Source organism: Acomys russatus, chromosome 14, assembly GCF_903995435.1.
Source record: "Acomys russatus chromosome 14, mAcoRus1.1, whole genome shotgun sequence".
NCBI classification, from domain to species: domain Eukaryota; kingdom Metazoa; phylum Chordata; class Mammalia; order Rodentia; family Muridae; genus Acomys; species Acomys russatus.
Genome location: NC_067150.1, coordinates 14,937,401 through 14,953,743, shown reverse-complemented (window position 1 = coordinate 14,953,743; position 16,343 = coordinate 14,937,401). Strand labels below are relative to the sequence as shown.

The 16,343-nt window shown below is 43.2% G+C and overlaps 1 protein-coding gene across 2 annotated transcripts; it reads right to left on the bottom strand.

Moving 5' to 3' along the window:
• Positions 1 to 3,558: 3,558 nt before the first annotated feature.
• Positions 3,559 to 15,881, bottom strand: LOC127198151 (zinc finger protein OZF-like). 2 transcript variants are annotated; one of them, XM_051155953.1, is made up of 6 exons: positions 15,747 to 15,881; positions 10,224 to 10,312; positions 9,419 to 9,545; positions 7,061 to 7,132; positions 6,562 to 6,644; positions 3,559 to 4,882 (listed from the first exon to the last, which is right to left on the bottom strand). In XM_051155953.1, the coding sequence occupies exons 1-6, from the start codon at positions 15,775 to 15,777 to the stop codon at positions 3,572 to 3,574; spliced, it is 1,713 nt and encodes a 570-aa protein (XP_051011910.1). In that variant the 5' UTR covers positions 15,778 to 15,881; the 3' UTR covers positions 3,559 to 3,571. The 2 variants fall into 2 exon arrangements, with proteins under 2 accessions (XP_051011910.1, XP_051011909.1); XM_051155952.1 differs by lacking the exon at positions 15,747 to 15,881 and having other exon boundaries at positions 10,224 to 10,494.
• Between the last annotated feature and the right edge of the window lie 462 nt (positions 15,882 to 16,343).

Below are 16,343 nucleotides of genomic sequence, written 5' to 3'. Positions count from 1 at the left end.
TGGCAAGGCTTTTGGTGGCTCTCCGGAAACCGAGGGCAAGGCCCTACTGCTGAAGACAACACACACATTACTCACTGAACACGGAGAAGTTGAGTTGGTGCCCACCTAAAGCCTTCACTCCTCCTGACTAGTGTTCCTGAAAGACACTCTGTATCCTACCAAAGGAGAAAGGTAACCACCAACCGACTATCAACTCCTCAGTCTACAATGGTGACCTGTGGCAAGATACACTGGGATAATAGTGGTACAAAGCTTCATAGGAATAACCAGGCATTATCTGATTGGATTTTGGGCCTACTCCATGAGACGGAACCCATCCCTAACACTGCTCAGGTAGCCAAGAACTTAAAACTAGATAGGCCGTGGTCTTGGAGAAAAACTAAATACTATCATTCTGCTAAAATAATGTAGCAGTAAAATGGCTCCTAAAAACATTCTGCTATACTTACAGATCAGTGTCTTGCTCAGCCATCATCATCACCATCATCATCATCATCAGAGAAGCTCTCTCCTGAAGCAGACGGGAACAAACAGGCCCACAACTGCACAGTGTGCAGAGAGGGAGAGACCTTGGAATACTCAGTCCTAAACAGGAAGTTTCCACCAAGTTCCTCCCCTCGGAGTACTGAAGAACAAGGCCTTTTGAACACAGTAGGAGTGACACCCATATAAATTGGCAGAGAATATAACACATGCACAGGGCCTGAACAGTTCTGAGCCAGATGGGCTGTCCCAGTGGTTAGACAGGAAGTGGACATAAGCCCCATTTCTAACCCAGAAGCTATTTCTTCTTATTGATAACCTCTCCCAAAGAAATAAATTAGTTTTCTCCAATGGAGACTCACTGGGCATGTAAGCCACTCTAAGGGTAGGTACCACGCCCAGCATTAGATGGCCAACAAAATCATGAACTCAACGGCATTATTAGAGGTTTCCCCCACCTTACACGTCTTTGCATCTATATTACTTTCTTTTTTTTAAATTTGTATTATTTGTGTTGGTGTTTTGCCTGCATGTATGCCTGTGAGAGGGTGTTGAGTCCTCTGAAACTGGAGTTACAGACAGTTGTGAGCTGCCATGTGGGTTAGCCAGCCAGCATCTGTATTACTTTCCAGTTTTGTGTTTTTAATGTGATTTCTATGTGTGTGAACCTCTCTCTACATCTGTTTCTTGTGCTTTTCTTTGGCTCTTTTCTGAGACAGGGTTTCTCTGTGTAGACTTGGCTGTCCTAGAACTCAAGGCTAGCCCCACTCAGAGATTTGCCTGCCTTTACCTCCAGAGTGCTGAGATTAAAGGTGTACGACACCTTTTATCAGAGAGGCTGTGTGGGGAAATATGGAGCTAAGGATATAGCTTAACGGTGCCAATAAAAAGAAAGAAAGCAAAATCCAAACAACAAAAACCAAACAAATGAAAAAGCCCCACAAAACAAAACCCTACAATTATGAAGTAATTTAAGATGTCTGAGTCTTAAAAATCACTTAAAAACATAGAGGGACCCCTACAATGGGTCAGCATGAAAGAGCACTTGCTGCTAAGCCTGCCACCCCGAGTTTGATACCTGGAACTCACATGGTAGAAGAACTGCTTACTGCAAGTTGTCTTCGCTATGAACCATGCATGTGCTGCCTTCTACAAAATGAAAATGTAATAGGGTGGCCGCTGTACCCTAGGCACTGCCCAAAGCACATTACATAAAAACACCAACTATGAAGAAATGGTTAATACAAGTTTCTGTGGGGACAGTGCTGGACTACATGAAGCTTCCTATGCATAGTATTGAGAAAGGGCACAGTATGACGTACCTGCCATCCAGGTCTACCAGAGGCAAAAACAGAGGGACAGGAGGCTGGATATAAGCAAGAAAAAAAGCCTTAGCCATAATATTTATTGAAATTCCTGCCAAGAAAGAAAAGTATGGCTGGAAAAAAAACCCTTAAGATCAATAATTCTGAGTAATTCTAATGAGCCGAGTATAGGTGATGTCTCTGTGCTCCTTCACTTTTGATCTGGATTGACTTAGGACATGGGACATCCATGCTTGGTGGGTTCCCAGAAAAGAATAGGGGTTGGAACTCTGGATTTGTTGTTTTTCTTTTCTTTTTTTAATGCTTTATTATTTATGTTTCTGTATGTGTACTTGCCTGGGGTACCCAGAACCGGAAGAGGAGGTGTGATATCTTGGAGAACAGGCAGCTGTGAACACTTCAGTGTGAGTGCTGGGAACTAAATGTGCTCCTCTGAAACAGTTCCAAGTGTTCTTAAGCACGGGCTGTCCCTCCAGTCCGGTTACCTGGCTTGCCAAGCCATGCCTAACAACCTGAGTTTCATTCCTGGGACCCACGTGGTGAAAGGCGGGGACAGACTCCTGTAAATTATCTTCTGATCGCCACGTGTGCACTGTGCCAGGTAAGCCTATCCCACTCCACTCTGTTCACACAGAATAGCAAACAACCAGGAATTTAAAATGATTATAACACACATGCCCCCAAGCATTCAAGTTATTTGTAATCTTGAGGAATTACCAAATATCAAGTTATTTGGAATCTTGAGGAACCCGGGAGGCATTGTAGTATGATTTGAATCTGAAGTGGACCCCAAAAGCTCATGTACTGAAGGCTTGGACCCTAGGGCTGTAGTGTTCTGTGTAGGATGGGAGAGGTATCTGGATCATGGGGGCTCTGACTTTATCAATGACAGAAGCATTTATGGATTCATAGCTTAATGTGTTTGTGGAAGGGATTTTGATAGTTTGCTTGCTTATTTATTTATGTCACTTTATCTAAAGTTGTGACAGAGGAATAAGACATTTTATCGACTGTTAGAAATGTATTATGAATCTTAGCTGCTGTAAGCTACTATAGGATACCACGTTTAACGGTATAATAAGCCAACTAGAGACTCTACACTACACTAAAATAACGTTTATATTGTAAAAGTCTTCATATCACCAGATTGCTACCCAGAAATTGTAGCAACCAAAATGAAATGGTGTTGTTTGAAGGAAAGAAAACATATCACTCTAGGAATATCAAGACAGATAACAAAGGTTCAAAATAAACCATCCCATCCCACAGGCCTTATTGCTGCCAGCATACCACACTTCAGGGCACACAGACAAAATGTCCACATAGTTACTTTCTCTTGGGTGTGAATTATAATTTTTACTAAACACCGAGGATTAAGTTCATGTGACTTTCTAGCATTCCTTACCTTCATAAAGTTTTCTCAGCTGTTGGGACAAGTGAATTAAAAATACTTAGCAGAACTACAACCTTCTGTACATCTTACATCAACGTATTTCCCTTCATTGTGACGTCTCACACAGTTAGTAAGCTCCTAGGAAATAGTGAGGGCTTTACTGTTTCTTTCCTTAGATTTGCAGGGCCTCTTGAGTGTAGGTTCTTTTCATGTTTTCAGAGTAAACTGTCATAACTGGGGGCTGTTCCACAGTCTTTGTTTCTGAACAGTGTAAGTTCCAGTATGATGAAGTCAAGATATGAGGGAGTAAGGGTTTTGGCATTCCTCCGAGCTGAAGCAACTCTGTTCACCGTGAGTTACTAGTGCTCAGTCAGTAGGTCACCTCTACTGTAGGCTTCCCTGCCTTCTCAACGAAAGGTTTCTCTCTAGTGTGGATTTTTACATGGTGAATGAGGTTAGAGGATGAAGTGAAGGTTTTATCACATTCCGTACACTCATAGGGCCTCTCGCCAGTGTGAGTTCGGATATGTTCAGCTCGGCTGGAGGAAGTAGTGAAATCTTTCCCACAGTACTTACACTTATAGGGTTTCGTTCCAGTGTGAATACGAGTGTGTTTAGTAAGGTATGAGAAATACTGAAAGGATTTTCCACATACATCACATTCAAATGGCTTTTCTACCATGTGAGTTTTTAAGTGCTCATGTAGCAGATTGTACCTACGGTAGGCCTTCCCACATTCTCTACACTCATAGGGTTTGTCTCTACTATGGATGGCTAGATGCTTGCGTAAGTATGAGGAGTTGAGGAAGGCTTTGCCACATTCCTTACATATACATGGTCTCTCTCCACTGTGAGTTCTTAAGTGTCTACGCAGGTATGAGGAAGCATGGAAGACTTTCCCACATTCACCGCATATATGAGGCATCTCTCCACTGTGCGTTTTTCTTATGTGGTTATGTAGGTATGAGGAATTAAGGAAGGCTTTTCCACATTCCTTGCATATATAGGGTCTTTCTCCACTGTGAGTTCTTACATGTCTACGGAGATTTGAGTAAGAATGGAAGTCCTTTCCACAGTCTCCACATATATAGGGTCTCTCTCCACTGTGAGTTCTTCCTACATGGTTCCGCAGGTATGAGGAAGTAAGGAACGCTCTTCCACATTCCTTACATATATAGGGTCTCTCTCCACTGTGAATCCTTACATGCTGACTAAGGCGTGGGGATGAAGCAAAGGCTTTCCCACACTCTTTACACGCAAAGGGTTTCTCTGAAGCGTGCGTCGATATATGTGTTATAAGGCCTGACCGCTTAGCAAAGGCTTTCCCACAATCCTTACATTTGTACGGTTTCTCTCCAGTATGAGTTCTAAAATGTTCCACTAGCCTTGAGTAGGTAGTGAAGGCTTTCCCACATTCCTTACATTCATAGGGTTTTTCTCCAGTGTGGCTTCGTAGGTGTCTATTAAGATTTGAAGACCGTCCAAAGGCTTTTCCACAAATCTTACATGGATACGTTTTTATGGTGTGCACTTGAACAGATGCATCATGATTTGACTGAGTAAAATGTCCAGTGTTCCATGTACTGTGAGTTTTCACATGTGTCTTGAAATATGAATGTTCACTGAAAATTTCTCCGCACTGTATATAGTAACAGAGTTCTTGTGCACTATGGCTTCTGCCCTGTTGATAAAGGGATGAATTATGGTTAGAGAACTTTTCAGACTTATTAAGGGAAATGATGATGATTTTTTTTGCCATTTTCACTACATGCAAGACTCCAGACCCATCAGTTCTAATCTTGGAAAGATGCCTCAGAATTTTAGATTTGTTAGTTTGCTTTTTGGTTTTTCGAGACAGGGCTTCTCTGTGTAGCCTTGGCTGTCCTGGACTCACTTTGTAGACCAGGCTGGCCTCAAACTCACCAAGATCCACCTGCCTCTACCTCATAGAGTGCCAGGATTACAGGTGTGTGCCACCACACCTGCCTATTAGTTTTGTTTGTTTTTGAGTTTTACTATGAAGCCATGGCTGGCCTGAAATTCTGTGTACACCAGGCTGGCTTCAAACTCATAGAGATCTATCTGCCTTTGCCTTCTGTATGCTGGGATTAGAGGTGTGTGCTACCATATCTGACCCCTTGCTGTTCTAGAACTCACTCTGTAAGACAGGCTGGCCTCAAATTCAGTGATCCATCTGCCTCTGCCTCTCAATTCCGGACTAAAGGCTTGCATCATCACACCTAGTCTTGCCTCAGCATTTTAATGAAACTATTTTAAGAATCTCAGAAATCAGTGACATATACGTAGGATTGTGTATTTAGGTGGACTCTATCATCCCAAGTTTTGACCTAGACTCTAAGACATTTCTCTTAAGAGGGTGGCTATTACTTCTCTTATGTATTTATCGTTTGTACTGATCTTTCTACAACATTCCCAATCCTTCCTGAGTGTGGTCAGTAAGAAGTCTCCTGGCTAATCTCATAATGTATCAACACTGCTCTTTCTCTTCTGTTGATAAATGAATAAATGGCAAACTATGTTTAACTTTTTTCATGTTTCCTTTCAAACTAAGTGATGCAACAGTTGTTGCCATTTGATTTAAGCTCAGAATAATCATTAAGATATACACAAAATTTTCTTAAAAGCTAGTATCTAGTTATGCATTTTGGGCCATGTACTTATGGGATCTCTTTTTTGTTAATTATGCTGAGTGAGGTAGGCAGATCTCACTGAGTTTGAGGTCTTCCTGGTCTACACAGTGAATGGCAGGCCAGCCAGGCTACAAAAGTAAGACTCTGACTTAAATAAATGAAATAAACAAATAAGATTACATTTAATCATCTTTGAGGCAGTGTCATGTAGAGGTAAAAAGACAACCGGTAGAGTCAATTCTCTCCTACAATGAGAATCCTGTGGCTCCAACTCAAGTTGGCAGGTTTGGCATCAAGAGTCTTTACCCACTGAGCCATCTTTTTTTTTTTTAAAGATTTATTTATTTCTTGTGTTTACAGTGTTCTGCCTGCATGCATGCCTGCAGGCCAGAAGAGGGCACCAGATCTCATTACACATGGTCGTGAGCCACCATGTGGTTGCTGGGAATTGAACTCAGGACCTTTGGAAGAGCAGGTGGTACTTTTAACCTCTGAGCCATGTCTCCAGCCCCCACTGAGCCATCTTGGGCAGAGGGATCTCTTAGAAGGTTTTGTGATAGGTTTGGGACATCCCAACATTCATTATATTCACATTACTGCTCAGATCCACTGCTGTCCCCTCCTGGGTACATGCCATTTGGTTTCCTATAACGGAATTCACACTCATCTGTGAATGAGGGAAATAACAAACATCTCTGGTCAATCTTACTGTTTGTATTCCACTGGACGTCTGTCCCCTCAAAAAATCCTTATGCAATGTTGACTCTTTGGTGCCAAGTGGCATTTCCCATTCTGAAGATAAACAGAAAAATAAATAGTCATTACAGAGCTTAAAACCATAGGGCTTTTTAACTGTCCCACTGAACCTGTTAGGAAGAAAGAAAAGTGTGATCATTTTGACAAGGTCAATAAATTGACTACACTAAGGACATGAGTTTTAAATGCTTTATTTCAAACTGAGTCTTTGAAGAAAATTATATCACTGGGCTGAAAGGTAGCAAAGATCTGAACAAATATACAACAGAAAATAAACATGAAACACAATAGGTCGTTTTACAAAATTACAGGGAAATCTGAGAGGGCAGAAGAGTCTAAGAAGTAGAGGACTTCATATTTTTCCAGGTACGTGGCCCACACTTAGAGCCATCAAGTCCATCCTTAAAAGATTTCATATTTCACTTCTAAACATACTCTTCACAAACACTCACCTTGGAGATCTTCTCTGTGCAAATCCTCTTCTTCCAACCAGGAGATCAGACTGGGTTTGATGACTTCACATCCTTACACACGGCAGAGTGCATTCATGGAGGAAGTTCATGCAAAAGAGCATACAACTCAGTATAATTCAGGAACTGTTTGGTTTTTTGTTCTGTTTTGTTTTGCTTTATTTTTTTGGACAGGATATCACAATGTAGTCCTGGCTGTCCAATGTAGACCACACTGTCCTCAAACTCACCAAAAGCTGCCTGTCTGCCTCCTGAGTGTTTTGACTAAAGGTGTGTGCCCTATGGCAGGCCATGAAGCTGTGCTTCTAGTAAAAGCAATTGTTTCAGAGACGTTAGACAGGCAAATGCTGCCTCTACTATTTCCTGATGATTAATTAATGCTGAATTGAGATGCTCTGATTAATGATTATAAATAAACACTCTAAGAAAACATTAATACTTCAAGTCAAATAAAAAAATGAGATAAAGATAATTTTACTTTCAATAGTAGGCTACATAGCATCAGCTCATCTGGGTTAAATTCATATATAAGTACTCTTGAGTTTTTGATTCAGCATGTCAAAGGAAGAGAATGACTACATTTTTATATCCCCTCCCCCGCCCGTAGTGATGGGACTCAAACACAGGTTCTTGCATAGAACACCAAGCTACATCCCAACTCAACAAATTTAATTAAAAAAAAAAAATTAAGCACTGGGGCGGGGGGGCCAGGGGGGAAGGCAGGCAGATTGCTGTGATTTTGAGGCTAGGCTGGCCTACAAAGAGAATCTAGGACAGCCAAGGCTACACAGAGAAACCCTGTCTTGAAAAACATCATCATCATCATCGTCATTGTCATAATAACAACTATTATTATTATTATTATTAAAATTTTTTATTTGAGACAGGGTCTCACTATGTAACTCTGGCTGCCCTAGAACTCACTATGTAGACCAGGCTGGCCTTGAACTCACAAAGACACATCTGTCTCTGCCTCCCAAGTGCTGGGGTTGGAGCTATGCACCACCATGTCCAGTCAGTAATTTATGGTTCTAATGGGTGATTGGCATTCATCTAGTACAGTATTTTGTAACCACCACAGAAAATTAAAATGCATAGCAGCCCCCACATATTCATGGTTTTGCTGCCTGTGGTTATTTACATATTATTTCCCCTGTCCTGAATATATTAAATATAAATTTCCAGAAGAATTTCATATAAAATTGCACACCATTTTGAGCAGCATTATAGAATTTCACATTATACCTCTGCTCTACCTTGGATGCAAATCATCTGGTGCCTATCATAGCTACACTGAATCTGCTACCTGCTCATTAGTCATTTAGCACTTTTCCAACTGAATAGCTTCCTTGTTGCAATACAGCAAAACTTGCCAGGCATGGTGGCACAAGCCTTTAATCCCAGTACTTCCACTTGGGAAACTGAGGGAGGTGGATTTCTGTGAATTCAAGGCCAGTTTATTACACACTGAGTTCCATTTCAGCCATGGCTACATAGAGAGACCCTGTCTCAAAACAAACAAAAAAACCAATATAGCAACAGGTATGCTCATGTAGCCCTCAGTTTTACTAATGGCTTCAGAACATAACAGTAGTCATGATGGTAATTCAGATATGTTAAAGAGAAGTTCACTTAAGCGAAACGTTTAAAGTTCTAGACAATAAGGAAAATGGTGGAGGGGAATCCTATACACTGAGGTGGCTAGTATCTACTTTAGTAGTTTGATTTATTTGAGTGGTTTGCCTTCATGTGCACTATCTGCATACAGTACCCCAGAGGCCAGAAGAGGGAGCCAGTTTCTGGAATTGGAATTACAGGCAGCTGTGAGTTGCTGTTCTGGAGCAGGGAACCAAACCCGGGTCCTTTGCAAGAGCAGCAAGTGCTCTTAATTGCGGAGCCACCTCTTAGTCTAATGCTAATATCTACTTTCAAGAAATCTCCAGCTAGAAGTTGCACATATCTGTAATCACAGTTCTTGGCAGGTGGGGCAGGAGGGCCAAGAGTTCTAGGTTAACTCCTTGAGATCTTGTTCCTCAAAATATAAATACATAAAACTCCAAGCTGTGAAATTGTGAGAAAGGAGTTCATGTAAGTTTTGTTGTTATTCAAAATGTTATGACTGTAGATATAGTTCAGTTCTACCTACAGCTTTAGGAATCCACAGGGAATCTTGAATCTCTTGACTCTCCCACAGACAGGGTATTAGGTGGTATACAGGTGGTATTAGGACAAACTCTGTGTGCCTCTTGCTTTCCATTGCATTCTGGTCCCTCAGCAGCACACCAGGATATCCCACCCCTCTGCTCCCTAGGAAGCCATAAGGAGTGATGGCCGTCCTACCTGCTGAGGCCAGGTTCTGGTAGTTCTCCAGCATCACCTCTCTGTAGAGGTCTCTGTGAGCTTGATCCAATAAAATCCATTCTTCTTGGGTGAAGTCCACAGCCACATCATCAAAAGTTACTGAGACCTAAATCACACACACACACACACACACACACACACACACGCACACACACACACGCACACACACACACACACACACCGTTTGAGCGACAATAACATACGCACCAATGTTCTCTGCAGTTGCAGAAGTGACACCCAATACCCATACAGAAACCTGAGCGCTTCCATTTGACTGCCCGCCCCAGGGCTTAGTGGTCTCAATGCCCCCTCCCCCATCTACACTCAATGTGTTGATCTGTTCCAGTCATTTGCTACCGCTAATAATCCGCTGACAGGTGAACTGACCTTGCCACAACCAGCCTAGAGCCTTCTCTCCATTTTTAAAAGTCTTCTTCTAAGCACGCTGCATATACAACCTTAACAACGAAAGATAAGTTCTCCACGAAAAGAACACTAGATCTTCTTTATCTTCTGTCATGACAACTGAACTAAACTGGATATTACTAATGTCATTTGGCATCAGGAGTATAAAGATTAACTAGAAATTACTGAAATCCTGGGATGATTTTGAGGTATGACCTCAACCATAGCAGAGACCCCACACTCTCAGAAATTCAGCTAGGTGCTCAGTTCTTGAGGGGGCTTCTACCTGTTTGAGACGCTCTGGACTTAAGTCTGCCCTGAAAGTATAGCCACAGGTAGGGGTAAAGCATGTCACTTGTGAGACACAATTTCTACGTACCTGGTAACAGTTTGTCAAGCAATCAGCCACCATCTTTTCTACTTTTATCTTTTCTTCAAGAATGGAGTTTGAGTCCCTACAAAGAGTTCCTGGAAAAGACAGAAGACATGAGAACCCAGAGTTGCCTTTAACCATTACACAGCCCTAATATGAAATCCACGTAAGGCTACACACCTGAGAAAACTCACCATATAAACAAACACGTGATTCTAGAGCAGTCCTGTCTTAGCCAGAACCAGGAAACAAGCTGGTGAAGCATGCTACCCATCGGGAAAATTATGGGGAAGACAACTTCAAGCCCGAGAGGTGACACTTTATGTTTCCCTAGTAACATATCTCATGAGAAGTATATGGTACTTTTTCAAACACATACCAGGGGCCTGACTTACAATGCAGACTGTTATGGATGGGTACTGAAATGTTCTCACAAATTCATGTGTTGACAGCTTGGCAATGAAGCAGTGTTCAGAGGTGGAGCCTTTTGGAGGTGACTGGATCGTGAGAGATCTATCACCAGCTGGTTAAACCATAGACATACAACTTACTGGGCTATTGTGAGGTGGCAGAAATGAGGGTGTGGAGCCTAGGTGGAGAAAGTAGGGCACTGAAGATGGTATTTTTTTAATGCATTCTTCCTCTTGCTATTTCTGCTTCCTGGCTGCTGTGTGATGAACAACTCCGCTCCACAGAACCTTTCCCACCATGGTGTTCTGCCTCACCACAGGCCCAGAAACAGGGCCCAGTGAACCTGGATTAAAATCTCTGGAACACAGAGCAATACATTTTTTTCCTTATAAGATGCTGGTGTCATGTTTTTCTTTGTTTTGAGACACAGTCTCATGTAATCTAGGCTGGTCTCAAGCTTGATATGTAGCCAACAATAAAGTTGGATTTCTTTTCTTTTCTTTTTTTTTTTTTTTTGAGACAGGTTTTTCTCTGTTTTATCTCTGGCTGTTCCGGAACTCACTCTGTAGACCAGGCTGGCCTCAAACCCACAGAGATCTGCCTACCTCTGTCTCCCAAGTGCTAGGAGCACAAGTTTAGATAGAACAGGTATGCCACCCACACCCTGCTCTATAAACTTGAATTTCAAATCTTCCTGCCTCTCCCTCCCAAGTCATGAAATTATAGGTGTGAACTCCATACCTGGCTTATGTGGTGCTGGATGGAACCAGGGTCTCTGGGCATGCTAGGCAACTGGCCTACCAACTGATCCCAGGCCCAACTCCAATGCTGGGTGTTTTATTACAGGGACAGAAAACTAACAACACAAGTATTCACTAGTCTACCAACTGCCCTAAAGTGAGGTAAGTGGAATTATATGGCTGCTGAGGCCTGGATCATAGGAAATTATTTTTCAGGGGACCTAACAGATTCTCCAAAGAAGGAATGCGAGTTCTGGCCATGGAACACATCAGCAGCTGCCATCCTGCAGGTGGACTTGTCCACACGCTCCCCTCACTTAGGTAGCTCAAGGGATGGTGAAGCTCCAGACTCCGATGTGGTGTTTATCAGGAGCCTCTTCCTTCCAGTCTTCAAGAAGCAACAGTTCGTTGTTACAGATGAGCTCACTCTCCACATATGACGTAAGCAAAGGCTATTAAAGACGGTGCATCTTCTAACAGGGGTATTACTAATAACACTGTCATTTACTGAAGACGAATATGTACACGAGGCCATCAGTGTTTTTTTTTTTTTAATCAATCACATTTTATATATAGAGGTGTGCCCACCTTGCACATATGGAGGTCAGAGAATAAGTAGTTGATTCTCTCCTTCCACCATATGGATTTGGGGGATTAAACCCAGGTCATCTGGCTTTGGGCAAATGTCACTACCTGCTGAATCATCTTGCTGGTCCTAGATAAACCTAGTTAATTACCCCACCCACCCTTCAGAGTAGACATAATAGAAAGACAGGCCTAGACACTACAAGTAACTGTCTTGAAATGGTAGTTACACAGTGGTGAATTTAGATTGGATGCAGGAAGTTGTTGCGGAAGTTCTGATCTGCTATCACGTTTTGTTTTCTAAAACTAGAACTAGAGATGCTCCTGCCTCATTTTTCCATGTGCTGGGATTAAAGAAAGGCACATGCATCTATGCCTGGCTCTGGTTTCCTGTAATTGTTATTCATGCCTCAACAGGATCGGAAGTCAGCCTAGTGACCTCTACAAGTACTACTGATCGCTTCTGTGAAGTCAAGATTTATTTTTTGATACAAAGTCTTATGTAGCCCAATCTTGCTTTGAACTTGCTATAAGACTAAGAATGGGAGACAACCCCCAGCCCACCGTTATGCAGCCCAGCCAGGGAGCAAGCCTGAGATGACTCCCTAACCAGGTGCCACATAGGCCTAGGTACGTAGACCACACCCGAGACCCCCGCCTGGTGTTACCTGGCACAGGTGGGGCATAGTACTCCTGAGAATAATCCCAGACACACAGAGGCTCCAGATGCCACTAAGATAATCAAGTAAGTGGTGCAGAGACAGAAGAGAAAGAGAAGCAGAAGGACGTGTGCACAATGAAGAGAAGTGGAGCTGGAGACCCAGCCTGCTGTGAGTGGCCTGTGATGACGCCTAAGGCCATGGTGAGGCTCTGGCCCATGCTGCCACGAAGGGCATGTCTAGGTCTGTGGGTGCTGCAGTGGGGGAATATTACCACCAAAGGCCAGGAGAACAGCAATGGTCTGGGCTACCTCCTGGGGCCATGTTGCTATCTAAAGGCTGTGCAGGACTGGCCCCACCCCTTGCCTGGGCATCTTGGGAGAGCTGGTCCTGAAGGTGTGGGAGCAGAGAGCCGGACCCAACCCTCACCAGCGTTAGTACTCAGGAGAGAAGCCCCTGCACCTTGCCCAGGAAGCACAGTACAGCTGGCCCTGGTTTCAGGAGTTACAGGTGCGCTGGCCCTGTTGGTGTGAGCATGGGAAGGTTGGTCCTGCCACTTGTCTGCAGTATGGTGGCATGGGTGAGGGAGAGATGCTCTCTCTCCCACCCTCACCCCTCACCACCTGCGGCAATTGAGAGAGCTGGCCCCAGGATCATGAGAGTGGGAGGCTGTAGCACTTGGGAGAGCAGGCCCTGCATCTAACCTGGGCATCACACTAGAGATGACCCTGGTTGTGAGGGTTGCTGGTAAGCTGGCCCTACGGGTGTGAAAGTTGGAGAGCTGTCCCTCCCCCTCACCTGAGCAGCAGGACAGAGCTGGCCCTTGATGGCATGGGCTTGGGTAAGCTGGCCCTGAGGGCACGAGAGTGGGAGAGCTGGCTCTTCCCCTTGATGGCTGAGGCACTGAGTGAGGTACCCAGGGTAGTGCCAGCAAGCTCACCCTGGTGGTGTGGGTGTGGGAGAGCTGGTGGGCTGACCACTCAGCTACCTCCCAGGCCCAGGTCCAGGGCTGTGAGTTGGCCCACCCTAATATCTAACCTCATCTATGAACTGATGGAGCGCAGGAAGGGGCTGGTCCTACAGGTCCAAGGCTGCAGGATCTCCATGAGATAGGACAACAACAGGACATCTAAGAGAAGTCTCAGTGAAAATCCAATACTGATGGTGAAGCAGATGCCAGAGAGACCTTGAACCAGACCAGTGACTTATTGCAATGAGCATTTGCAAATCAACAAGTGTGGACAAAAGGCTACACTGTGGGACACACTGTGACACACTATAGCCTCCACAGTGATTTTTTTTTTTTCTTTTGAAGAGGGAGGTTGCAAGGAAGAGGGCAGGTATGAAGGGAAGAGGAGATGAGTGGGACCAGGGTTCATGATATGAAATTCACAAAGAATCAATAAAAAGTTAAATTAAAAGAAAAAAAAAAAAAAAAAAAAAGACTGAGGATGACTTTGAACTCCCAGTCCTCTTGTCTATACCTGACAAATGTTAGAATTATAAATATGCAACATTAGCTTGCAGTTAATATTTCTAAATATGGCTTGTTGGTTGGCTGGTTGGTTGTTTAAAACTAACCTAGAATTTGATATGTAGAACAAGCTAGCTCCAAACTCACAGAGACCCTCCTGCTTTTGCCTCTCAAGTACTGCCATTCCCAGGTAAACTTTGTATTTTATGGTGCTCCAGTTGACTGGTGCTTTTGTTGTTATTGCTTCTGTTGAAACAGTACTTAGGTCCTGTCCGTGCTAGACAGGCACTCAACCGTCGGGCTCCGGTTTCCCTTATCATGTCTTAACTCACAGACTAACCGAAGAGCAAGCCAGCCCTGCAGCCGCTTCCCTGTTTTCTATATCTGTACGTAGAATACAGACATCCTTGACAATTGGCAGAATCCTTTCAACTGGCTGACTGGCATATAAAGTGGACGTGTTTATGATAGAAGCGAACAAAGCTGGGCATGGTAGCCCACAGAATCGGCACATGTGGGAGGTTAAGGCAAAAGGATTGCTACAAGTTCCAAGGCAACTGGAGCTATATAGCAGGATCCTGTCCCCTAAACTGAAGATTTCCCATCTCGTTCTTCATAAAAATAGAGAAAAACTATCTTAAAATTCATATGAAATTACAAAAAAACAAAAAAACCTAGACAGTCAAACAGTCCTAAATAAAAAGAACAACAGTAAAAGAACTATCAGTCCAGATCTTAAGATATATTACAGGGCTACAGTTATAAAAAAAACAATATGGTACTGGCACAAAAATAGACCAATGGAACAAAAGAAAAGATTCAAACATGAGCACAAATAACTTCGGGCACTTAATAGTTGATAAAGAGGGCTGGAGAGATGGCTCAGTGGTTAAGAGCACTGCCTGCTCTTCCAAAGGACCTGGGTTCAATTCCCAGCACCCACATGGCAGCTAACAACTGTCTGTAACTCCAAGATCTGACATCCTCAAACCAACACACATAAATTAAATGAAAATATTTTTTTAAAAAATAGTTGATAAAGAAGCCAAAAATATAAGCTGGATAAAAGAAAGCATCTTCAATAAATGACACCAGGAAAACTGGATGCCCACATGAAGAAGCATACAATTAGAGCCGTATCTACCACCTCGCCCAAAGACTAACGCCAATGGATCAAAGACCTAATCCTGGAACCTGAAACAATGGAACTTCCAGGAGAAAAGAAACATAGGCGTTATCCTACATGACAAAACCAAAAAGCTTCTGACAGCTAACGCAACAATCAACTGGGTAAAGAGTAAGTGCACGGGATGGTAGAGAATCTGTGCTGCTGTACATCTGACAAATAACTGAAAAAAGGTGTGGAGAAAAAAGAGTCCTCCTTCACAGGTAGTAGGACTGCCAACAGGTGGAGCCACTCTGGAAACCAGAATGGAGAATGCCTGCACCCTGTTTTTTTGTTTTTGTTTTTGTTTTTGTTTTTTTGATAAGGTTTCTCTGGGTAGCCCAGGCTGTCCTGAAACTTGCTCTGTAGACCAGGCTGGCCTCAAACTCTTGAGATCTACCTGCCTCTGCTACCTGAGTGCTGGGATTAAATGCATGTGCCACCACTGCCTGGCTCAAGGATGGAGAATTCTCAAAAAGCCAAAAGTAAACATACCATATGCCTCAGCTGTACTACTCCTTGACATATGCCCAAAAGACTTGATGTCCTACTCCACGAATACTTGCTCAGCCATCTTCATTGCTGCTCTATATTGTGGCCCATCTATCTTATGTAATATTATTCAGCTGTGAAGAGAAAAATGAAATGAAATTATCAACATTATAGGTTAATGGATAGAACTAAAAAAAAAAAAAAAAAAAAAAAAAAAAAAAAAAATCAGAATGAATGAGGTATACAAGACCCAGAAAGATAAGCATGTTCTCTTTCATCTGAGGCTCCTAGCTCCAGACCTTCAGGTGTGAGTACACTACCTGGAGTAACTGCAGAAACCAGGAAAGTAGACAGGACCACTGCCAGAGCTGGGAGAGGGGGTGGTAATAGAGAGAAGAGCAGAGTATAAGTGATAGAAAATGGGAAATAGGAGAAAATAGGGGTGGAGGGCTTTCGTTAGGAAGAGGGAGGGAGAGAAATACAGAAGGAGGGAGCAGGGTAATACAACAGAAGGGGTGTCTGAAATAGTTATAAGAAATCATACTATTAAAGCCAGGGGTGGTGGCGCACGCCTTTAATCCCAGCACTCGGGAGGCAGAG

What these genes read in the sequence shown, in the direction of transcription:
- LOC127198151 (XM_051155952.1), bottom strand. Translation starts at nt 10,358, where the DNA reads ATGGTTAAAGGCAACTCTGGGTTCTCATGTCTTCTGTCTTTTCCAGGA. An exon ending in GCTTGACAAACTGTTACCAG is followed by an intron (nt 9,546 to 10,223) that starts GTACGTAGAAAT and finishes TGTGTGATTTAG; the next exon opens with GTCTCAGTAACTTTTGATGA. An exon ending in CCAGAACCTGGCCTCAGCAG is followed by an intron (nt 7,133 to 9,418) that starts GTAGGACGGCCA and finishes GCCGTGTGTAAG; the next exon opens with GATGTGAAGTCATCAAACCC.